A 24,929-nucleotide genomic window follows, 5' to 3' on the forward strand; every position below is an offset into this window, starting at 1 on the left:
TGTCTGTCTGGCTGTTTCTCTGCTCTAACTGGTCTGTCTGTCTGGCTGTCTGTTTCTCTGCTCTAACTGGTCTGTCTGTCTGTCTGTCTGTCTGTTTCTCTGCTCTAACTGGTCTGTCTGTCTGTCTGTTTCTCTGCTCTAACTGGTCTGTCTGGCTGTCTGTTTCTCTGTCTTATGACCCTTGTTCCTCCCTCTTTGTTTCTCTCCATTTCTCTCTCTCTCTCTCTGACCATAATATTAACACTGGCTTCAGTAAAAGTTGTTGCATTTATGTTGTGTCTCTGTATCTCTGTGTTCCTCATCAAGTCTTTCAAATAGTGTTCAGGTACCGCCTACCCTACGCGTGTTTAGACTGACATGATCATGTGACCCTTGTCTGCTCCCGTGGGCTTCATCATTGTGGCGAGGAGGGAAGGACAGGGGAAGGAGGAAAGGATGAAGAGAGGAGGAGGAGAGCAGCGGCTCCTATTTTGGGGGCAGCTACGTGGACGTTTGCTGAAATGCAAGGCCCCCATAGCAGCAGTGTCTCCATTGAGGCAACGTCCCAGCAGTGTTTTCACAGCAACAGTGTCCCAGCAGTGTTTCCATAGCAACGGTTTCTCCATAGCAACAGTGTCCCTGCAGTGTCTCCATAGCAACGGTGTCCCCATAGCAGCGGTGTCCCCCCTCCACCACCCTGGCCTCACAAATGCTCCCACTGGGTGTGAGCATTCAGATTGTAGGTGGGACCAAGAATATGGGCTTTCTGACACACTCAGTAAATGTCAAATATCCATGAAGACATATTGATTCATTTTCTTTCAGGGGAGAATACCTAATGCAATCAAACTTACTTGCACATGACTTGCGGCAGGGACGGACCAGGACCAAGACAATTATTACTACTTATTGGCTCTAGTCGGCTCCAAGATCTCTCCAGGAACAGTCGTTGGTTAGTCAAGCAGGCAGCTCATATTCATTGAAGCGCAGGTTGTGTGCTTCCTGATTTAAACGGGCTGTGTGGAAAAGATGGAAAGGCATTCCAGAGCTCAACATAGTCAGCCACCGGCGACTCCCACCGCATTTCAGTCACACCCGGCCCATGTTGTTTCGGTTGAGCCAACCAGACAGGCTATTTGGGGAAGTTTGGAAAAATAACACATACTTCATTTTCGGAAAATGTCATTTTTAGCTGTAATTTCCGACACAAGACACTGCTGTAATTTCACTGTGGTAACAAACACGAATTGTTTATACTTGATCAATGAGTGTCATATTTGTCCTGTTTAAAGTTATCTTGAAGCATATAGGCCCTATGCGCCGCCACGACTCATGACGTGATCAAAGTAAAGAACTGAACTCGCGCTATCAGGCCTTATCACCCTGTCGCGTGCCTTGTTGTGAGGGGAGACAGCGAGGTAGATGCTCTGCAATCCTCACATACCTGACTGACTGGTAGCACCTAAAGTATCTCTTAAATACAACATAATGTTTTTCCACACGAAGGCCTACTTGAAATAGTCATAAACAACACGATTTCTGTTTGCAAATAGGCAAGATTGTTATTGTTTTTCTTAAGGTAGATTTAATTTGTAAACGTGTCCAAATAAAATCTGGTAATTTGAGATATGTGTTTATTTCAAGGTTCTTCCAACTCCAAAAAAATAAAATAAATCAAAACCCCTTTGGAAATAATATCCTACAGGTGAATTGGCTGGAGAATAAAACTAAAAAAAATATTTCTGCAAAGTCTTGTTATTGCAGGCATGCAACACACATTCCTCAAACTGGTCTGCTAAATGTTTTCTATGTCGGTCTAAGAACAGTTAGTTGATAATTTAACGTTTTTGCAAAAGCGGCGGCACTAGGACCTCGTCCATACAGCGAAACACACACATGGTCGAAGCAGTCGAAACAGTGACAAGTCCTCAGACCGAGTCTAGGGAGAAGCGAGAGAGGATGCCCCGCAACCAGTGTTCAAAGTGTTGACTTCAATGACTTCAGCTCGTTCCATGTTTAGTCCAAGTTAACACGTCTCGTTTAGTTGTCAACCTGTCTCCTGACTTTATTTTTCTAAGAATGGATTTCAAAATGTTTTTTTCGACTCATTCATTTGGCCCAGTCGCAGGATAACATAGGATATGATGGGAATACGTGCGCTCTGAGCGATCTACGCGCGGATATACAAGCCTTCATGGAAAACATGTCCCCACAACTGGCAACTTTGGGACCGAACCGGTCCGGGTCTTTGACAGGGGAGAGCAAGGTGTGCGCAGTCCCCGAAAGTAAAAAGGTATCTATAGTTCATGTGACGTCTGTCTAGACAGTTTGAGATGATGGGTTGCGTTCAGGCGCGTGTGCCATCCCGGCTTGTGCACAGCGCGTTACTCCTTTGTCTCTGAGGACCTTGATGTATTTCTGTTAGCTATAAAGTTCCCCTACTGGTCTGCACTGACAGGGTGTGGGCCCATATAGACTATGTTAGGTCATGTTTGATGACCATATGCTTCAAAGAAATTGTGCTCGAAAAAGCGCAGCTCTGGAGCTGCCAGGAGCGGCCAGTCTTTGCCCGGGTTATGGCTCCTCTCCTGGTGTAGCCTACTCAGGGTCTATGGGAGACCTTCACCACCTAGAATACTGTTTCTACAAGCTGAGAAATAACCTCATAACCACCATGATAGTCTGTTTAGAACATTTTATGACTATGTCTAAGTTTAACGAATATGGACACCCCTTAACATTGATATCCAATTAATATTGTTTACACGTTAAAGCAATAATTCTGCACGTTTAGAATTAATTCACACATCACGAAGAAGAAATGTTTGCGTGCGCGTTAAGTTTGATCAAAATGACAGTTGTGATGGGGAGCGCCCTTGGCAAGTTTATTTTAACCGGGATTCTTGTTCATATAACATGTAACACAGTTCATTTGAACAATGTCATGCAAAACGTCGTCTTCAAAATGTGACATTTCAGTCGCCGCTTGGTCCACAAGTCAACCTGGAAACAGACAGCACTTGAAATAGCCAGACGCGTCATGTTGTGCCCGAAGTGGCTCAATGAGTTGTCAGCCTTCCTCATGATCCACATCGCTGTAGTCTGCAGGAATAACTAAAGCTAAACCTGCATAATAAATCACATTTTAAAAAGACGTGTGATGCTTCTTTGTGCCTTTTATCATTTCAAAAGGTATGGCCAGAAAGATTGCCTATACCTACGGCTGCCTGTCAATTGTTTACCTACAATTCCTCATTTTCAACCGTGTTGGTAAAGGGGAAATGTCAGGCATAAACACGCGACTGCATTCACTGATCATCTGAGGAAGCCCGTCATGCCTGGATCAATTTAGAGAAATAAGAGAGAACAGCGCCCCCTCTGCACTTGTGTTTAGAATGTGTAACTACTTAAATGGATGAGGTCATTGGAAAACGAATGTTGCGCAACAGTATTTTTCCTGGATAAAAACGTTGCTGAAGGATATAATTCATCTGAGCTATTTTCTACCAGATTAACTACCAGAAAATAAATATGTATGTGAATGTCACAGATAGCTCAGCTGCATCTTTGGACAACGACTCTAAACCGTTCTCGGGGGACTTGCAAATAAAGATCTAAAGTTATTGGTTACACCACACATCCTTCTGACTGCAAATGTAGATTTGCAGATGTTTTTGTAGATGGATTTCAAGACGCCGCTCTGCACAAACCCACGTCATAGCTGCAGTTCAACTTACACTGAGCGCAGTGTACAGTATGCATTCCACGGTTAAACGTTATTCTCTGTAATTCAGTTTCCCATATAGGACTATAGAAGGATGGGATGTTCCCTCTGAAAAGGCTCTTTCAGACAAGGTTATGAAGCTGCTGTTATTAGATTTGAGGATGTCATGTTTCTGTAAGGGCTGTCTCCCAGTTAAAGGGTGACATACAGTATGTTACTCTGAGCAGAGACAGTTTTACAACCCACATGCTAGTCTAAATAGATTACGGTTAAATGAAATACCTGTGGCAGCGCTGTTGAAATTCCTGACATTGCAAGATTATGATTTGTCTCGGAGCATGTAGAGAGATGACAAACATTGAGCAACTTTTTGCTACATACCACTCTCTCTCCACTTCAGTCCTATCTATCTTCATGTCTCTCTCTCTCCCATTCTTTCCCTCACTTAATGTTGGACTCATTCATGCTTTATCTTTCTCTCTTTCTTGTTTTCTCCACCCCCTCTCCCTCAAACACACACACACACACACACACACACACACACACACACACACACACACACACACACACACACACACACACACACACACACACACACACACACACACACAGAGACTTACAGTGTCTAAATCAGTCTCATTCATCCTGTATCCCTCTTTTAAACACAAGCTAATTCTCCTCAGAGCCTGTGTATTACTGTACTATACTCTCTCCTGGACCTGATCTGTGTATTACTGTACTATACTCTCTCCTGGACCTGATCTGTGTATTACTGTACTATACTCTCTCCTGGACCTGATCTGTGTATTACTGTACTATACTCTCTCCTGGACCTGACTGAGCACTCTGTCTGTCTGACCCTTGACATTTCTGCCCCTACAGAAGATGAAGACCTTGGCCCAGCGCAGGCAGTCTGCTCCTTCATTGGTCATCAGCAAAGCACTTACCAAATCCAGAAGCACATCCAGGTACGTGCCGGCCAATCACAGGCCATCATTCAACAAGGTTTGCTGGTTTGAAGTCACAGACAACACGGTGGAGTGAAGAATGTTCGGTCCCATTGCCTTCTCAGGGTCATTAACTCAATTCTGTTAGGTTCTCTTCCACTCTTCTCATTTATATTTCAACTCCATTTAATTCTTCAAGGCTTGTTGACATGTCCAGGTTTGATTGGAGTTAGAATTTGAAGGATTGAATGATAAACCGGAAGGAAGCTGTTTGAGTCGCGTTGAGACAGCCTCCTGTACAAGATATTCAGTATCCTCAGGAACCGAAGACAATCAGGCAGGCAAGCAGACAGACAGACAGACAGGCAGGCACACAGACAGGCAGACAGACAGACAGACAGACAGGCAGACAGACAGGCAGGCACACAGACAGGCAGACAGGCAGACAGGCAGACAGACAGACAGACAGACAGACAGACAGACAGACAGACAGACAGACAGGCAGGCAGGCAGGCAGGCAGGCAGGCAGGCAGACCGACAGACCGACCGACAGATAGGCAGACAGATATAGGCAGACAGGCAGGTTGAGCAGATGCCTGACATGTTTAAGATGCTGTGTGTTCAGTCAAGGAGCGGCTGTTCAACTGCCCCAGTGAGGGTGCTCCGCTGTTCCCCTGCTCTTCCATGGGCCACTTCTCCGGTCCGTGGAAGTGTGCATGTGCAAACGTGTGGTTCTATGTGTGTGTGAGTGTGTTTTTGTGTTTAGTCTACGGGCTTGTTCCTCTTTGAACGGAGAGTGTGTGAGTGTGCAGCCATTTGGATTGGCTGCTGACCTGTGAGCGAGAGTGTGTGTTGTGAGGGAAGACCTCAGGCAGAATCCTTTCAGCTGCTCTCACCCTTGACCCCAAGTCAGTAGGGGCACAGGGCTAGGAGCAGGGCTGGTGATTCACACTCGGTAAAGGTGGTAAAGGATTAGGTGAGATATGATATAAAGAGATCCTTTCTTTCTCCCTCACTCTCTCTCTCTTTCTCTCCCCCCCTCTCTCACTCTCTCTCTCCCTCTCTCTCTCTCTCTCTCTCTCTCTCTCTCTCTCTCTCTCTCTCTCTCTCTCTCTCTCTCTCTCTCGCACACTCTCTCTTTCTTGAAGTATTTTTTCTCTCTGCATCGTAACTCCTGTCCCCTACTTAGGTAAGACCTTGACTGTTTGCTCACTGGAGGGATTGAGCTAATGATCCTCCGGTCGTTTACTTTTCCTGTTCCTGAAAGACAGACTGATGCTGCTATTGTTTGCTTTTCTTGCCACAAGTGACATCTCCCATCAGACTCTCAGGCTTCTGCTCTTTTAATCTGCAACATGCATCACACCTTGCACGCAAGGCAGGGACATACAAACACACATACACACACAAACACATCTCATAGAGAAGTAACCTAATTCTCCCTAACCCCTGCCCCAGGGTCACAGTCTAAAAAAGGACGTTCTTTTGTCACACCCTGACCGTAAAATTCCCGTTAGTGAAATTGATACTTGGAAGTTGCACTGTATTAAAACCTGCCTTTTAGTCATGTGACCTGGTTCTATGTGGCTGCTGGTGGCAGTGTTTCCTGTGTGTCATCCTCAAGTCATTTCCCGATATGGAGAATGCGCCTGGACATGTTCTTTTGTGAGTTATGGATGTCCTATCACACAACTCCATGTTCTACATCTGATGTAGAGCTTTTCCTGCCCTACGTCTGACCTAGCCTCTTAACCTGTCCTACATCAGTAGGGCTCGCTCTCTTGTCCTACATCAGTAGGGCTCGCTCTCTTGTCCTACATCAGTAGGGCTCGCTCTCTTGTCCTACATCAGTAGGGCTCGCTCTCTTGTCCTACATCAGTAGGGCTCGCTCTCTTGTCCTACATCAGTAGGGCTCGCTCTCTTGTCCTACATCAGTAGGGCTAGCTCTCTTGTCCTACATCAGTAGGGCTCGCTCTCTTGTCCTACATCAGTAGGGCTCGCTCTCTTGTCCTACATCAGTAGGGCTCGCTCTCTTGTCCTACATCAGTAGGGCTAGCTCTCTTGTCCTACATCAGTAGGGCTCGCTCTCTTGTCCTACATCAGTAGGGCTCGCTCTCTTGTCCTACATCAGTAGGGCTAGCTCTCTTGTCCTACATCAGTAGGGCTCGCTCTCTTGTCCTACATCAGTAGGGCTCGCTCTCTTGTCCTACATCAGTAGGGCTCGCTCTCTTGTCCTACATCAGTAGGGCTCGCTCTCTTGTCCTACATCAGTAGGGCTCGCTCCTCTAAATCCAACGTCAGTACACCTATCTCTTCTTTCCCACATCTGCCCTAGCTCCTGTCCTGTCTTCTATGTTTCTGATCCGTAGCTGCCTTGGCTCTGTGTCCACAGTGTTCCATGTACGTTGTGTGTGTGAGAGGGCCCTTTGAAGGACCATGAAACTGTAGATGACATGAGGGCAAGAGAAGAGGAAGGAAAGGGAGAGTGAGAGAGAGAGCTGAAGTGTACAGACATCTTCATGTTCTGTTACCATGGTGCCCTGGTGGAGAGCTGCCAGCGGTGGACACACACACACACACACCACACACACACACACACACGACACACACACACACACCACACACACACACCACACACAGGGCTGTCAATCACCACTCTTCTCAAAGTGAGTCTGGTCTGGACAGTGTTTGTCAGGGATGAGGAGAGAGTCTGTCTTCCCGTGAGCCCCCCCCCGACCCCCGACCCAGACAGGGGGAAGCAACACAGGCGCGCACATGCAACTCTCTGCTAGGATCACAAGAATAGCGCTGAGAGCTTGGATCGTCTCCTTTGAAAACACCGTTTGTTTTAGTGTCCTGTCAAAGTTCAGGTGTTGCATAAGGCCTTCTAGATTTATGAGATATCACTCTTCCCCTTGAGGCCTTGTTAAACCACCAGTTATTTGTTTCTCTCTGTGAATGTCGTCATAAAACTTTGAACCTTTTGTACACCTCAGAGGAGGCAAGAGCTTGAGCTCAGGGTAGACGTGTGCAGACAAATTGATTGTGAATGAAAACGTATAAGTAGGTGTTCTGCTAGCAAATTACAAAGTGAGACAGACAGACACACACACACACACACACACACACGCACATCTTAACCAGAACAATGACACACACATATAGGATGTGTCAGCCTGGGGGTTTGACAGTGTATGACCTCACTGAGCTAAGGGAGAATATGGAGGGGACAGAGTTTCAGGAATACCCATACATGTGTGTACGTGAGTGTGTATGTGTGTGTGTTTGAGTGCGTATAAGTGAGTGTGTGTCAGTGTGTGTGGTGTCAGAAGGACAGCTGTAGCTCTTCCGGGGGTGTCTCCTTCCAGATGCTCATCCACTGGAACAGCTGGACCAAGGTGCCCTCATCTTAACACAGCATCCACATCACACACCTCACCCTGTCACACACACACCTCACCCTGTCACACACACACACCTCACCCAGTCACACACACACACCTCACCCAGTCACACACACACCTCACCCTGTCACACACACACACCTCACCCAGTCACACACACCTCATCCTGTCACTCTGTCATCTCAACCTGTCACAACTCACTTAGACACACAAATCCCCCTGTGGCGCCTGTTTAGGAAGGTGGTAACACCAGCTGAACGATCCTATTGGCTGACCAGACAGATATGGTGTCCGCTGCCTCATCAATATTCCCCGCTTGGAACATTAGCATGCGCTGTGGAGCTGGCTCAGGATATCAACAGACCTCTTTGTGCTCCTAAAGTCAACATCTCCCATCACACAACGACCCCGCAACAAAGATGGCCGTGTATACGCAGGTCCGGCCTCCACACTCCATTTATCAACATCACATGACACACAATGGACTGGCCGGCCAGCCATCCATCAGCCTCTGGGATGGATGGTTCAGCTGTCAATCAAGCATTCAGAGGGCGGGAGGGGAGTTGAATAGGGAGGAGGTTGTGTGCAGGAAGGCAGGGAGACGTTGGTGAGCGTTTGGCTGTGTGTGGGGTCCTCTGTCCCTGGACATGTGTGTATGAACCAGCTGAGGTGATGAGCATGGGGAGACCCACTACACACGAGGGATGTAAGGTTGGCCCTTTGGTGAGGCTGAAGGTTCGAGTCTCTCTTTGCCCCTCTTGTTTCTCTCTGTCTCTTTGTCTCTCTCTGTGTCTCTCTGCCTCTCTTTGTCCGTCTGTCGTTCTCTGCATCTCACTGTCTCTCTCACTGTGTCTCTCTTTATGCCTCTCTCTCTCTCTCTCTCTCTCTTTCTGTCTCTCTGTCTCTCTCTCTCCCCCTCTCTTTCTCTGTCTCTCTTTCTCTGTCTCTCTCCCCTTCTGTCTCACTGTGTCTTTATGTGTCTCTCTGTGTCTCTGTGTCTCTGTCTCTCTGTGTCTCTGTGTGTCTGTGTGTCTCTGTGTCTCTGTGTCTCTGTGTCTCTATGTGTCTCTGTCTCTCTGTGTCTCTGTGTGTCTGTGTCTCTCTGTGTGTCTGTGTGTCTCTGTGTGTCTGTGTCTCTATGTGTCTCTGTGTCTCTGTGTCTCTGTGTCTCTATGTGTCTCTGTCTCTCTGTGTCTCTGTGTGTCTGTGTGTCTCTGTGTCTCTCTGTGTGTCTCTGTGTCTCTGTGTCTCTGTGTCTCTGTCTCTCTGTCTCTGTGTCTCTGTCTCTCTGTGTCTCTATGTGTCTTTGTGTCTCTGTGTCTCTCTGTGTGTCTCTGTGTCTCTGTGTCTCTGTGTCTCTCTCTGTGTCTCTGTGTGTCTGTCTCTCTGTGTCTCTGTGTCTCTGTGTGTCTGTCTCTCTGTGTCTCTGTGTCTCTGTGTCTCTGTCTCTCTGTGTCTCTCTGTGTCTCTGTCTCTCTGTGTGTCTCTGTGTCTCTGTGTCTCTATGTGTGTCTCTGTGTCTCTGTGTCTCTCTGTCTTGACTACGCCCACCCCGCCTCCTCTGGCTATCCACCAGGACTCAGACAGACTCACATTAATCTTGGGTAAATAGATTTTCCCGGCTCCCCTCGGTTCTTTGAGTGGATGCGGCGAGCTGAGAAGGCCATTAAGGCCAACCTCTGATCTTTGAATGACTTCAGTATTACATAACTAATTAATTACACAAGCACATGGGCTAGTCTTCACAGGGGACATCTCAGAGTGGGTGTATTGGGCTTGTGTGTGTGTGTGATGGGATAGGGGCAAAGATTTTATCTGCAGCGTGATCTGAGCATGGTTCTCACAGCGTCTGTAAACAGGACGGAACCACTGAAACTACTTCCTCTGTCTCATGAGAAACATGCATACACAGACACACACAGACAGACACAGAGACACACACACACACACACACACACACAGACAGACACAACACACTGTGTAGCTCAGGTTCAGTTTGCCCACGGCTTGCTGATACAGGAACATGCAGGATTACACCAGAAGTTGGTGTGTTTGTGTGTGTGTGTTCTACTCTGCGGAAGTTGAATCCATTGTACTGTCAATCCTTTCTCACACAATGTGCATAATACTAACACGCATACACACACACAATGCAGTTATTCTAAGGGTGCATTGATGACTCTGAACAATGCATATTTCTTTATTGTATGTTTGAAGAAATGCCAATACGTCCCTAATCTGTGTCTGTACCTGTGTGTGTGTGTGTGTATCTGCGTGTGTGTGTGTATCTGCATGTGTGTGTGTTTATGCAGGGAGAACTTTGTGCCCCTGGTCAGCCCAGAGGCGTGTCCTCTGGTGCAGTCCTTCCTGGTTCCATCCAGGGCCTTCCTAGGCCACGCCCACGTGCAGCTGAAGACAGGCCTGCAGACCCAGGAGAGAGACCTGCTCCTCTTTACCGACACACTGCTCATCGCCAAGGCAAAGTGAGTGTGTATGTGTGTGTGTGTGTGTGTGTGTGTGAGGGATTGTGGAGTTGCATGAATGAAGTTTATATGTTTGTGTATTCATGTGTTTTCGTTTTTTGTATGAGAGGGAGAGTGTGGAGAGATATCTCTCTTTGCAGTGTGTAGCGAGAGAGAGAGAGAGCGAGACAGAGAGAGAGAGAAGGAGAGAGAGTGCGAGAGAGAGAAAGAGAGAAAGAAAGAGATTGATGAGAGCCTGGAGACTGACGTGACATGGATAGCACAGGGGCAGAACTCAGCGCTGAGGCAGAAAAGAGAAGGGAAGAAGTGAGACCAGCTGAAAGAGAAAGAGATTAAAAGTGTGAGTTGGAAAGGCTACATTCCATCTCTTCCTCCGCCAGTCTCCAGGGGACTTATTACAGCTCCACCCCTCTCCCCTCTCCCCTCTCCCCTCTCCCCTCTCCCCTCTCCCCTCTCCCCTCTCCCCTCTCCCCTCTCCCCTCTCCCCTCTCCCCTCTCCCCTCTGTCCTCTGTTCTCTGTCCTCTGTCCTCACTCCTCTCCCCTGTCTCCTTCCCTTCTTCCCTCCGTCTCTCTCTCCCCTCCAGCGTGTGTTTGTGTATGTGTGTGCGAATACTGTCCCATCTGCACAGGCTAACACACTCCTACCACCATGGTGTCTGTGCAGGTCATCCACACACTTCAAGCTGAAGGTGCAGGTGCGTGTGTGTGAGATGTGGACAGCGGGCTGTTTGGACGAGGTGTGTGAGGGCAGGACCAGCCCAGAGAGGAGCTTTGTCATGGGGTGGCCCACCTTCAACTGTGTGGCTACATTCAGGTATGCTAACACGCACACACACATATACACACACACACACACACATATACACACATATACAGTATATAGGAGTCAGGAGGCTGAGCGGGTAGAGCATCGGGCTAGTAATCTGGAGGTTGCCAGTTTGATTCCCGGCCGGTGCACATGACGTTGTGTCCTTGGGCAAGACACTTCACCCTACTTGCCTCGGGGAGAATATCCCTGTACTTCCTCTGGATAAGAGCGTCTGCTAAATGACTAAATGTAAAATGTAATGTATATTATATATTTGCACACACACACACACACACACAAACACACAGTGAGTTTAGCTTGGAAGGTTACTCTCCGGCTGGTCTCTCTTCAACCCACCCACCTCTCCCAGCTGGGTTTGCCAGAGACCTGAGTACGGAGTGTTCAGAGCAGCTGCTACTGTACTCTATGGAACTAGCTTCACCCAGCATGGCCTTCAGCCCAGCAGCCTCCACACCGCAGAGAAACACTCTGCGTATTCCTGCCTATTCCTTCACATATTCCTGCCTAAAACCCCTGAGCTGCGGCCAGTTCAAACTCTCACTCACAGTATTAGTCCTGAAACACACACAGTGTATGCCTGACACAGACCCACACGCAGTATAGGTCTAACACACGAACACACACACAGTATAGGCTTGACACACACACACACACACACAGTGCCGTCCCAACACCAGCATTGTAGCAGTCCACCAGTGGTGTGCCAACTGGACTCTTATGTAAGACAAGATGAGAAGAGAGATGCTTATCACCGTTGAGTTCCTCTGATTATGCTCTGTCTCCGCAGCTCTGTGGAACACAAGGACAACTGGCTGTCTCTCATTAGCAGGTAGGAAACCACAGCTGGCAGCATGTTACCCCAGCTCCCTCTACCAGTGTGTGTGTTACCCCAGCTCCCTCTACCAGTGTGTGTGTTACCCCAGCTCCCTGGAACAGTGTGTGTGTTACCCCAGCTCCCTCTACCAGTGTGTGTGTTACCCCAGCTCCCTGGAACAGTGTGTGTGTTACCCCAGCTCCCTCTACCGGTGTGTGTGTTACCCCAGCTCCCTCGCTCTAACAGTGTGTGTGTTACCACAGTGTGTGTGTTGTCCCTGGCTCTGCTCCACTCATCTCCAGGACACATCTGAGGGATGTGTTTAGGCTTGAGTGTGTGAAAGAAAGAGTTTCCACTTTTTTGATGTGAACCGACTTCCTTCCTCCCCCTTTCATTCAGCCGCATAAACGAGGAGAAAGAAAGGGAGGACCCCAAGACCATCCCCATCAAGATATTTGCTAAGGATGTGGGGAACTGTGCTTATGTAAGTGTATGTGTGTGTGTGTGTGTGTCTGTGTGTCTGTGTGTGTCTCGTGCTGTCAGTGTCTAATGGTGTGTGTGTTAGTGTGTGTGTGTGTGTTTCTTTATTGTAATGCTCCTCATTGTTGTCTTCCAGGCCAAGACTTTAGCAGTGAGCAATTCAGACACCACAGCTGGGGTGATTAGTATGGCCTTGCAACTCTTTGGCATTTCGGTGAGTGTTAATGTGTCTATGTTGTATGCGTGTGTGTTGTGGTGGAAAGTGAATTTGAACCGTGTAAGAGATAAATGGTGTGTGTGCTCACAGGTGTTTTGTGTGGTAACCTGGTGCAATTGTTTTATTAGCATTGTCCCTCTCTCCCTCTCTCCAGGGTTGTGTGAAAGACCACCAGTTATGGGTGAGCTCCAGCAAGGAGGACCCCCCCTACCCTCTCATTGGTGAGCCTGACGCGTCGATACACAGTATACTTCCTGTTCCTGTCAGCTGACCTTTGCCGACACCTCAGACACACTTTTAACCTGCTTGCCCCCCCCCCCCCCCCATTCAGGCCACGAGTTCCCTTTTAGCATCAAGATGAGTCACATCAGGGACGGAGGTAGGAAGGACGCAGGGACTCCTCCAGAGATCCAGGGGGCGCTGCTGCTGGACCAGTGCCTCCCTCCAGACACCCAGTGCCAGTTCATCTTGAGGCCAAGCGGAGTGGCTCAGGGCCAGGCTGCTTTTACAGGTAACCCCCCCCCCCGCCTCTCCACCAACACCATCCAACAGACATCCCCTTTGCCATCAAAGCATAAAAGAGGGATCGATATACAGGCAGAATAGAGGTTGAGGGAGGGAGGGAGGGAATGAGAGGGGACAGAAGATACTGTTGACAGGAAACGTGTGACAGATGGAGGGAAGCGAGAGAGAGTCTGTGGAAAGTGGAACTGAGAGAAGACAAACAGGGGAAACAAAAAAGAAGCGGGTAGGAAAGGGCCAACGGAGGAGAGGGAAAAAGAAGGAACCGATTTGTGGGAGAGGGCTGGCGAGTGGAGGAGGTTTCCAGGGTCAGTCCCCCATCCTCCCCCTGGCCTCTCCCATCCTCCCCCGGCCTCCTCCGGCCTCCCCTGACCACTCAGTTTCCATATGAACATCTTACACAACCCTCGATGTTTACATCAATGCCAAGCCCCTCCACCCTGCTTCACCAGTGTGTGTATGATAATGAAGCTTCACTAGTGTGTGTATGATAACATGCTTCACTGGGGTGTGTACATAGATGAAGCTTCACTTGTGTGTGTGTGTATGCTAAAAAGCATCACTTGTGTGTGTGTATGGTGGCCCCATCTCCATAAGACCTGAGGCTCCTCCTCTTTCCCTCCCTCCCTCTTTCCCCTCCCTCCTTCTCTCCGTCCCTCTTCAGAACATTCCGCTGCCCAAACTGTGCGGTGATGTAATGTCAGAGCGGCCCCACATGTGTTCCTCTTGGTGTGGGCTGGTTATAGACCCAGGTGGCTCCGTAGCTCCGCTGGTATTCAGCGCTAGCCCCAGGCTCTTACAGAGTGGAAAGCTATGCTAGCCCCAGGCTCTTACAGAGTGGAAAGCTAGGCTAGCCGTAGGCTCTTACAGAGTGGAAAGCTAGGCTAGCCCCAGGCTCTTACAGAGTGGAAAGCTATGCTAGCCCCAGGCTCTTATAGAGTGGAAAGCTATGCTAGCCCCAGGCTCTTACAGAGTGGAAAGCTATGCTAGCCCCAGGCTCTTATAGAGTGGAAAGCTATGCTAGCCCCAGGCAGCTATGGAGGCTACACCCCAGATGTTTAGGACTTCTGTTACATTCCTCCACGTTCTTAAAGACTGCAACACTGTGTCCAGCAGACGCATGTAGACACAGGGTCCACAGGGCTATCAATCAGAAAACACACACTCACACAACACACACAACAAACACACATATACACCCACACACACACACAACAGACATATACACGCACACACACACACATAACACACGCTGAACAAACACTTTGAAACCGCTCAACACACACAGCACATACTGTTACATGGCACTTATGGCAAATTACACTGCACAAGAGCCACCCAGTCACACACGAACGCCCAGAGGAGTTCTCCCACACACCCCAGACAGCCCCCCCAACCCCTCCTGCTCCAGACCCATCGCCCCCCCCCCCCCCCCTAACACACACTGAATCAATTCTGCCTTCTCCCTGCAGATGGCCAGAAGACCTTTAAGAGGAAGAGGTCCATTATCAACTGGGCCTTCTGGAGGGGGTCCAGCCCCCAGCTGGCCGGACCGCCCCTCTCTCCCACCTTCCCCCTCACCCCGGGACGCCTGTTCGGGCGGAGCCTCTCCTCCGTCTGCACCCCGGAACTCACCCTGCCCAAGGCCGTCATGGTGAGTGTGTGCGTGTTTGGAGTCAGGTGGCTGAGCGGGTAGAGCATCGGGCTAGTAATCTGAAGGTTACCAGTTCGATTCCCAGCCGGTGCACGTGAAGTTGTGTCCTCGGGCAAGACACTTCACTCTACTTGCCTCTGGGAGTATGTCCCTGTACTTACTGTAAGTCGCTCTGGATAAGAGCGTCTGCCAAATGACTAAATGTAAATGTTTGACTCTGAGGTAAAGTAACCCTGCCTGACAATGTTTTGAATGATGTTTCAACTGTTTGTTTGTGTGCCTGTGCGTGTGTGTCTTAAGGCCTTGCTCGTGGTCCTGTACCAGGAGGGCCCCTACACCAGGGGCATCTTCCGCCGCTCTGCCGGGGTCAAGGCGTGCAGGGAGCTCCGTGATAGGCTGGACTCTGGGGATGAGGACACGCCCCTCACCCACCAGTCTGTGTTTGTCACCGCTGCCGTCTTCAAGGTAGGACCTGGAACCTTCCGCCACTCCCCTCTCTTGAAGAACAGTCTGCTCTTGTGCAGCCTGGATGGGAGATTGCTCAACCGGTCCTGTGTGTGTTCTAATAGGACTACCTGAGGAACATTCCGGGCAGCTTGCTGTGTGTGGAGCTGTATGAGGAGTGGGTCAGAGCCATGGAGAGAGAGGAGGACGAGGAGAGGACAGGGGACATCCACAGGTACACGCACACACACACACACTGGCAAATACTCACAGACAAACACACACACACACACACACTGGCAAATACTCACAGACAAACACACACACACGCACTGGCACTCACACACACTGGCCCTCTGTTACGTTCCCCAGGTTGTGTGTTTGCGTTGCGTTCCCTCTAACAAGAGGCGCACGTAACACCCTCACGAACGCAAACACACAAACACACACAGATATGCACACAAACACACACGTACACAATGGTACAGTTGCCAACACCCAGTATGTAGGAGGTAAGGGGCAGAGAGAGATAGACAGAAGAGACAGAGAGATGGAGGATCTAATGACAGGAACATACATTCCCCGTTCTCTGGCCAGGAAGGAACAAGATAGAACAAGAGAAACAGAGACTGAAACGTCCCTCAGAAGGATGTGTAAACACACCACCCTGCTGCAACATGGTTTACTTTACCTTTATCTCCTCCCCCCATTCTCTCTCTCTCCCCATCCTCTCTATTTCTCCTCCCCCATCCTCTCTCCCTCCTAACCCTTCCTCTCTTCCTACTCCCCCCCCCCCCAGGTTGGTCCAGCTCCTCCCCAGTCAGAACCTGCTGCTCCTCCGTCACCTGGTAGCTGTGCTCCACTGCATCCAGGACAACGCAGACGAAAACCAGATGAACGCCTTCAACCTGTCTGTGTGCATCGCTCCCAGCATGCTCTGGGCCCCGGCCCCCACCAGCCCCCAGGTGGAGGGGGAGGGCACCAAGAAGGTGAGACACAAACACACACACACACTCACACACACTTAAAAGCTGAATATTTGGTTCCAGCTTTTACATGGCCAAAAACAGCTTGACAGCAACATGGACGATGTAGTGCTAAAACACATGTAGATGTGTGAGCGGACACGGCAACGTAGCGTGCTAACTCCTGCGCGACACGTGACAATGTGGCCAAACTCTATTTAAGACCAAGCATGAATCACGAAGTCTACAATGTTCTGTTTTTGACGCGTTGTTAAAACGCACACATTCTCTGTGTGGGTGTGTCCAATTCTGTTTGTCCTATAATCTATTTCACATGTATGTATTTGGTGTGTGTTAGTGTGTGTGTGTGTTCATGTGTGTGTGTGTGCTTCTGGTCTGGCCTGGTGCTGTTGAGCTTCACTGGGACAAAAAATCCAAAGCATTTCCTCCAAAGAATTCCTGTGTGCAAAAACCAGGCCTGAGCACTCCTCTCTCTTCTACACAGATGCACACACATGTTTACGAGCCTGACAGAGACACATGCTCGCATGCACACTGGCACAGCAACATTTAGAAGCCTCTACCATACACAGTGGACACATCCTTTTGGTCAGGTTGTAGCAATACCCAGCCAGACCATCGCTGGCTCTCCAAGATGGAACCTTCGTTTTGACACAGGAAGCAGCACTCTCAGACACTTCCCTTTGGTCGCCGTGGCGCCAACAACTGGCTCATTCAGCAGTTGTGGCCGGACAGAGCCTCAGTGTTAAGAGTTGGGAGTAAATATGGAGATTTGTGTTGGAAACAACACTGTAGCGACTGGGTTGGGTTGGCAGCGAAAGCAGTAGACCTCTCTTTCTTTCTCGCTCTCATGCACACACACACACACACACACATACACACTGCTACTACGGGTGCCTATCTATGAACCAAAAGGGCTCCTCTCCAAAACCCATGATTGTTTCACCTCAAAGTGTGTGGTTGAACATTCAAAGACCACTGGTCCATATTCACCTGAACACTCCAGACACCTGAACACTCCAGACACCTGAACACTCCAGTCAACTGAACACTGCAGACACCTGAACACTCCAGTCAACTGAACACTGCAGACACCTGAACACTCCAGACACCTGAACACTCCAGTCAACTGAACACTGCAGACACCTGAACACTCCAGTCAACTGAACACTGCAGACACCTGAACACTCCAGACACCTGAACACTCCAGTCAACTGAACACTGCAGACACCTGAACACTCCAGTCAACTGAACACTGCAGACACCTGAACACTCCAGTCAACTGAACACTGCAGACACCTGAACACTCCAGTCAACTGAACACTGCAGACACCTGAACACTCCAGACACCTGAACACTCCAGACACCTGAACACTGCAGACACCTGAACACTCCAGTCAACTGAACACTCCAGACACCTGAACACTCCAGTCAACTGAACACTCCAGACACCTGAACACTCCAGTCAACTGAACACTGCAGACACCTGAACACTCCAGACACCTGAACACTCCAGTCAACTGAACACTCCAGACACCTGAACACTCCAGTCAACTGAACACTGCAGACACCTGAACACTCCAGTCAACTGAACACTGCAGACACCTGAACACTCCAGACACCTGAACACTCCAGTCAACTGCAGAACACTCCAGACAGACTCCTGACCAGCCAGGCCTAATGGAGGCCCAAGACCAGACAGAGTCAGGTCAACAAACAGAGAGGCCCACTGTTTGTTTCTCGCCTGTTTCCATGGCGTCATGGAAGCACACAGGAGGCAGCAGATTCATTACGCTCCCAAACACGGCTCACGGCTGAGAACTTAGGAAAAACTTACCACAGGTTACACTTCTGAGAAGACGACTCCAACTTTGTTTAGCTGGCCTTGAAGTCAGCTGAACTGACTGTTTCTGTTTTGTGGATGTTTCATCTCTCTTCAACATTTGTGAACACACCACTTTGCTTTCTGAGTGGTTGTTTAGTTCCTCATCAAATGTTTAGCACTTTTGTACATGATGAATCTCTAAAACCTTGCAGATTGCTGTCAACAGCTCAGTGAAATGTTATGACCTAATATCACACGTTACATTATGTACTATCTAATGCTACAAATATATAAAAAGCATCCTAATCCTGGGCCACACACTAACCCAGGACTGGTTGTTGTCTTTGTGACTGAGCGTTAACCAGGCTGTATCATCTGACCCCAGGTCTGTGAGCTGGTCCGCTTCCTCATCCAGAACTGCAGGCAGGTGCTGGGCGATGATGTCACTTCCTTGTTTGGAAGCTTCCCTCAGAAGAGCAGCAGCAGTGACCAGGGTTCAGGTGAGTTCAGCACGCAACTCGCCCACGCCTGTATTCAGACAGTCAAACCAATGCCGTTTTTCAAACAGTCTGTACCAAACGAAACGTTCCTTTGAATAACACAGCTTTTGCAAGTGGGATTTGTATGGAATAGTGGCATGGGAGTGGGGAGGGAGAATAAATAGGAAAATAAATAGTAACAGAGCATCTTGAGGAGGGAGAGAGAGAAAGAAAAAGAGAGATAAGACGTCTGAGGTGTGAGGCCAAACCGCGTAGAACGACATAACCGTGTTCATTCTTCGCAAGGGTTACAAAGGTCCTGTGTGTGTGTGTGTGTGGTCTATGCGTTAAGTATTCTCAGTCTGTATGTGGCACGTGTCTGTATAAGCCGTGTGATTGTGTGTGTGTGTGGGTGTGAGAGGGGGTCTGATTGGCCGGGGTCACCACAGTGACCTGGTGTGACAGCAGTGATTAGGAAGGTGTCCAGGTACACAGAGGCTGTTCAGACTGCGTGAAAGGCTGCATGCAGCACAGCCAGACAGGACACGGCCTTCAGGCTCATTCAGTCTCGTTCAAGGTTTCACGCACGACAAAGCAGGAGTGTCTGAAGAAATTGAACGGCAAATGTGAAAATATTGTGAGAATATTCTCAGGACATAATGAAATGTCAGTAATATCTTTCAACTCAAAAGAGTAATTTATAGGACACTATGATGTTGACTGTATGTGGTAGAAAATTCAAGCTGGTCTGTGTAAATATGAATAGTCGAAGATGGCGGTTTCAATTTAATTGATTAAGACTATACGATTACATATGATTAAACAAAGCTTTGCTGATCAGTCATTCCTCCCCCCTCCCCCTCCACAGATGCCTCCTCCTTCCAGATGAACGACTCGTCCTACGACAGTCTGGAGAACGAGCTCAACGAGGACCCCGAGTCGCCCTACCAGGCCCCGCCCCTCCGGGACAAGACCACGCCTGGCCGCCGCAGCCGAGACTCCGTCATCACCCTGAGCGACTGTGACCCCGACCCCGACCCTGACCCTGACCCTGACCCCGACCTCCTACAGCTCCCCCCGCTGGCCAGACCCAGGAAGTTCACCCCGGCTGTCCGCCAGCCCCGCCCCCGCCAGGCCAGCAGCCAATCACAGGGCCCGCGGCGGCTGAGACGGAGCTCAGAGCCTGCCCTAAGCCACGCCCCCTGTGGGCTGTCTGTCCACGTAGAGAAGCATGGACTAGTGTCTCGTAAAGCCAGCTACGATGGGGCCATGGAAGGGGAGGAGGAGGAGGAGGTGTTCCTGGAGCAGGGCCTGAGAGGGCTGCAGTTGAAGGAAGGAGGAGGTGGAGGAGAAGAAGGAGTAAAAGGAGGACCTCCAGGACTCAATGGGCGGAGGAAGCAGAAGCATGCCCCGCCCCCCCCTCTGAGATTGGACGCCAGCTGTTCCAGCCTGTCGTCCCCGGCCACCTCCCCCACAGGCTCCTCCCTCAGCTCTTTAGACTCCGCCTTCTCACAGTATTCCACCGACAACATGGCTAATGGTGTTTTACCAGTTTTCGAGCCCCCCCCACTCCCCAGAGGCCCCCCCCTGTCTCCCAAGGGATCCTCCCCCCAGAGGGAAGCCCCCCCAGACTGGCCCGTGCCCAGCCAGACCCCCCGGTCCTCCCAAACTCACGGACTACACCCCAACACCCTGCTCAAGGGAGACCGCCGCCTTTCTCTACGGCAACCTGGCAACGGGCAGCTGGAGGAGGTGGAGGAGGGGCCAGGGGGCGGGGGGAGGGGGAAGCCCCCCTGCAGCCCCCCCTCCTACCAGCAGGCGGTGCTGCAGCTGCAACACAACCGCTCGCCCTTCTACCGGGGCGCTGAGAAGCCGCTGACTGTTCGAGACTTGCGGAGGCTCCACGGCCAGTTCTGCGCTCACAGGCCCCCCGCGGGAAGTGACACGTCCCAGGGGCCCTCTTTGGCAGGAAGTGACCTCATTCAGCCCCCGCTGGGCATGTTCTACGGCCAGAGCAGCTCCAACTTGGTCCTCCAGAGGAACAAGTCCCACTCCCTCACGCCCGTCCTGGAGGGCGGAGCACGCAAGACGCTCACGCTGCCTCGCCGGGCCTCGGAGCCGGCGGGCACCACCTCTGACCTGCCCCCCCCCTCCAGCCACACCCTGGACAGGCCCCGGGGTACCCGGAGGGTCAAAGGTCAACTCCAGGAGAGCGGACTCCGAGTGTCCGACGTGGAGCCACAGCACGTTGCCGCCACGCCGCGTTTTTGCCTGTCTCCCTCCGCCACACGGGCTGTTAGGGACTACTTTTCCTCCCAGGCGGAGGAAGACGCGTGCAGTCGTCAGAGTCAAGAGGTGGCGCTGGCCATCGTCAAGGGGAAGAGGGAGTGGCAGAGCCGGAGGTGCAGCGACCCTCGCGTCGACGACTTTGACCAAATATTCTTCGCCGAAGAGTCTTATGTGTAACCGGACTTTGTATGACTTTGTATGTAAATATAGTCCTTTTGAATCCTGGTGTTGTATGTTTTCACATGCGTGCAAATTTGTGTGTGTGTGTGAGACAGAGAGAGAGGAGAGAGAGAGAGAGAGAGAGAGAGAGAGAGAGAGAGAGAGAGAGAGAGAGAGAGAGAGAGAGAGAGAGAGAGAGAGAGAGAGAGAGAGAGAGAGAGAGAGAGAGAGAGAGAGAGAGAGAGAGGTTGCGTGTGTGTACATTATACATGTATGTTTGAGGGTGAAAACACCTAAAATATGTTATAGAATATATCTGTTGTCTCTTATTTACATTGTCTAATTACATTATGATGTGTTTATTATTATTGCTGCCAATATTTCATTAAATATATGATTTTTATATATTCTTAAGACTTTATATATGTATCACCTTTCTCTGATGATTTGTATTCCTTGTGTATAGTTGTATGTATTTATGAATCTGCTTGGTTATAGTATTGTATGAGTTCTAAGAAATCTAAGGTGTATTTTTGTACATGCCTGCTGCTGCTGTCTAAGAAAAGTATATTTGCTACCAAACGCACCATGTGAATATTGTGTATATCGGATGTCCATTGCTTCAGAAAACAACTTATCATGACTATAATAAATGTTGCTTTTGTGAAAGTGTCTTGGTATGAACAAGAGTCGCTTTGTATCTTAATCTTGTTTGAATCCAGAACTTACAACAACCCTAACCCATTACCCAACAGAGTCCAACATGGTCCAACGTAGCTCAACATAACATATACCAACATAGCTCAACGTAACCCAACACAGCCCATCTTAACCAAATTTGACCTACGATTGTCCAATGCAACCCACCATAAGCAACTAGACCGAGGATAGCCGTACATCACCCAACATAGCCCAACATAGCCCAACATAGCCCAACATAGCCCAACATAGCCCAACGTAGCCCAACTTAGCCCAACATCGCCCAATGACACCAAAAACCCAACAGGACTGCAGATGTACATTGTGCATTGTGTTGTGTCAAATGGGGAGGGAGGGTGTCAAATGGCTGAGCGGTTAGGGAACCGGGCTAGTAATCTGAAGGTTGCTAGATCGATTCCCGGCTGTGCCAAATGACGTTGTGTCCTTGGGCAAGGCACTTCACCCTACTTGCCTCGGGGGGAATGTCCCTGTACTTACTGTAAGTCGCTCTGGATAAGAGCGTCTGCTAAATGTAAAATGTAAATGTAATGTGTCTGTGGACTTCAGCATGAAGCCATGTTAACTGTCAGTAGCAGACTGTATTCACCACATCTGCTCATTCTCATGAGGCCCAGTGTAAACATCACAGTTTCCACTATTAACTCATACTGTATCAAAGCTGGGCATAAGGCCTGATGTTGTGTTAGACAGCACTGGCTGTGCTGGCCAGGTGGCCAGACGAACTGCCAAGTCATGCAGCTAACAGAAACTAACATAATCTAGAGAGCTGAGGATGCAATACAATGAGCTGTTATTGCTGAATGATACTACAGTCTAGTTTCCAGTATGACCACCGCGTCTCTTACACTCTTACATGGAACCTTGAGATTCTCCATTATTGGAAAACCCTCAGAAAAGAAATTGCAAGGATTCTGATTACTTCTCCAATTCATTTTACATCAAAACGTGAGCGAACAGGAAGTGGCGGGGCAAGTTCAAACCCCGCAGTTCCTGCAGCCATGACCTTTGACCTGCGGGTCCTTTTGGTGGTGATGACAACAACACAGACTTGTTCCAGAATATCGCCATTCTGTTGGCACTGCGAGGCCCCCTCGGAGACAGCGTACGTGTGTTTTGCCGCGTGTGTTGCCGTGTGTCGTAGCGGCTGCTCGTTCCTTCTGGGAGGCACGTAGCTTGTTACAGTCCAGGTGCGGCCATTGCTTCCAATTCCTCCGTGGTTTCCTCGGCTACGGCCCGTTTGCCTTTGTTTGCGTTGGGCCGAGTTAAGAGGGGGCCCTCTCTCTCTCCCCGACATGCCTCGTCCGCCTCGTGTCCCAGCGGGATGAGGTCAGCGTTGATAGGATCTAGACTCACTTATGACTGTGAGTCAAAACAGCCATTAAAGTGTGTTTTCTTCCTTTTTTGCACTCTTGAACCTCTTTGGAGCACACGTCACCTCCCCCTCCGTAGAAAGGCTGGTCGTGCCCCAGCTATTGTTTCAGTGACACGCACGCTGGTGTTGCAATGTGGAGCAGGCGTGAACTCCGTCCCCACACGTCGCTTTCAGGGACTCTCCAGATGATTCTGATCAGTTTCTGGGCTGTAATTTAAAACCCAACGATGACATTTAACATTGGAATGCTTGAGTTTAAACTGTAAGCGCAACCTCTTTTACTATGTTGTTTGTTTTGGGGGGGGGGGGGTCAGGATTTCTGTCCGAAAATCGTGTGAGATGAAATTCCAATAACCCTCACTGCGGTTTTTACGCAAATGAGTTTGGAAAAAATTCAATCACCTTTATTTGACATTTCAAGACACTACTGTGCAATTAGAAGATAAACATGTCATTTTTGAAGAGGGCCTGAACGATGTCCACATCTGAACACCACTAATTATAGGGCTGTGCAGAGGAAGAATGTGTCTGTTGTGTTACACAATGCGACGACAGATCGTTTAAGGTGGACCGGAAGGAGCGGGGAGAATGATGAATGGGGAGAGAGAGGCAGAGAGAGGAATATACTTGTCAGGGGGACTCAGACTGTAAACTGGAAGATAGCCCAGTCTTAGATAAGCTGCACAATGGTGTTAGAAGGCCCTGTGATGTCTCTGTGCTGTAGGAGTGTGAGTGTAAATGTGTGCGCAGACAATGCTCTGAAGAGACCTCGGAAACACTCTGGTCTTCAAAGCCTTGTCCTCAAAAACACCCAAACATGCACACACACACACACACACACACACAGTGCCACGGAGACACTTCCTGTATCGGCTGCACAGGTGTCTTATCGGGGAGCCTGCTTGCTTTGAGGATCAGTCGTGTGTGGAGGCATTCCACCCCTGCTTCAAAGCTGCCATTTTCCGTTTGCCTGGGAGTGTTTGAGCGTGTCCGTGCGTCCTTTCATGTGTGTGTCAGAGAGAGGAAAGGAGCAGGGGAACAGGACACTGACCTTTGTTGGTATTAACATAGCAGCGTTGGTCCAAGCCTTCATCACCCCACAACCTTCTCTCGTCATGTCCCCCCTCCTTTCACAGACCGCCTCCCCCAATCATAATCCCTCCTTCCTACTCAGCCTCCGAGGGCTTCAAATACAGGCCGCCATTTCATCTGGGACACCCGTCCCTTCCTGATGACACGGACGCGGGCAGCTCTTCATGTTCAGAAGATCGGTGGATGACTAAAGAAACCCCGGGTGTGTGTATGTGTCTGTGTGTGCGCGTGTGTGGGGTTTGTGTGCGTGTGTGTCTTTGTGTGTATGTGTGCATGTGTGTGTTAGAGTTCAGGCTTGACTTTTTTTAATTGTCCAGTCCGTACCTCAAACAGATGCACTGACCTCCATGTCAGGGAAGCACTCAGAGGACCACCTGATAGAAGAGATAGAACTGGTGACCAACCTAACACACTCACACACACAAGGTTATGTAATGCCAAAGACCATAATATGTAATAGCTGTTACCTGGCCAGGCACAGAAGACCCCTGAGACTGCAGTCCATGAAT

At 49.6% G+C, this 24,929-nt stretch overlaps 1 protein-coding gene across 1 annotated transcript; it reads left to right on the plus strand.

The window, feature by feature from the left end:
- Positions 1-1,927: 1,927 nt before the first annotated feature.
- Positions 1,928-21,908, plus strand: arhgap20 (Rho GTPase activating protein 20). The gene is made up of 15 exons (XM_084689151.1): positions 1,928-2,272; positions 4,586-4,671; positions 10,367-10,537; positions 11,203-11,352; positions 12,155-12,196; positions 12,581-12,665; positions 12,798-12,875; positions 13,033-13,099; positions 13,210-13,389; positions 14,873-15,054; positions 15,355-15,519; positions 15,624-15,733; positions 16,298-16,487; positions 18,695-18,809; positions 19,657-21,908. The coding sequence occupies exons 1-15, from the start codon at positions 2,174-2,176 to the stop codon at positions 21,252-21,254; spliced, it is 3,318 nt and encodes a 1,105-aa protein (XP_084545277.1). The 5' UTR covers positions 1,928-2,173; the 3' UTR covers positions 21,255-21,908.
- The last annotated feature ends 3,021 nt before the right edge of the window (positions 21,909-24,929 follow it).

Source organism: Hypomesus nipponensis, chromosome 23 (genome assembly GCF_054491055.1).
Source record: "Hypomesus nipponensis isolate SF chromosome 23, ASM5449105v1, whole genome shotgun sequence".
Taxonomy (NCBI): domain Eukaryota; kingdom Metazoa; phylum Chordata; class Actinopteri; order Osmeriformes; family Osmeridae; genus Hypomesus; species Hypomesus nipponensis.

What these genes read in the sequence shown, in the direction of transcription:
- arhgap20 (XM_084689151.1), top strand. Translation starts at nt 2,174, where the DNA reads ATGGAAAACATGTCCCCACAACTGGCAACTTTGGGACCGAACCGGTCC. An exon ending in TGGCTGTCTCTCATTAGCAG is followed by an intron (nt 12,197 to 12,580) that starts GTAGGAAACCAC and finishes CCTTTCATTCAG; the next exon opens with CCGCATAAACGAGGAGAAAG. An exon ending in CAGCAGTGACCAGGGTTCAG is followed by an intron (nt 18,810 to 19,656) that starts GTGAGTTCAGCA and finishes CCCCCTCCACAG; the next exon opens with ATGCCTCCTCCTTCCAGATG.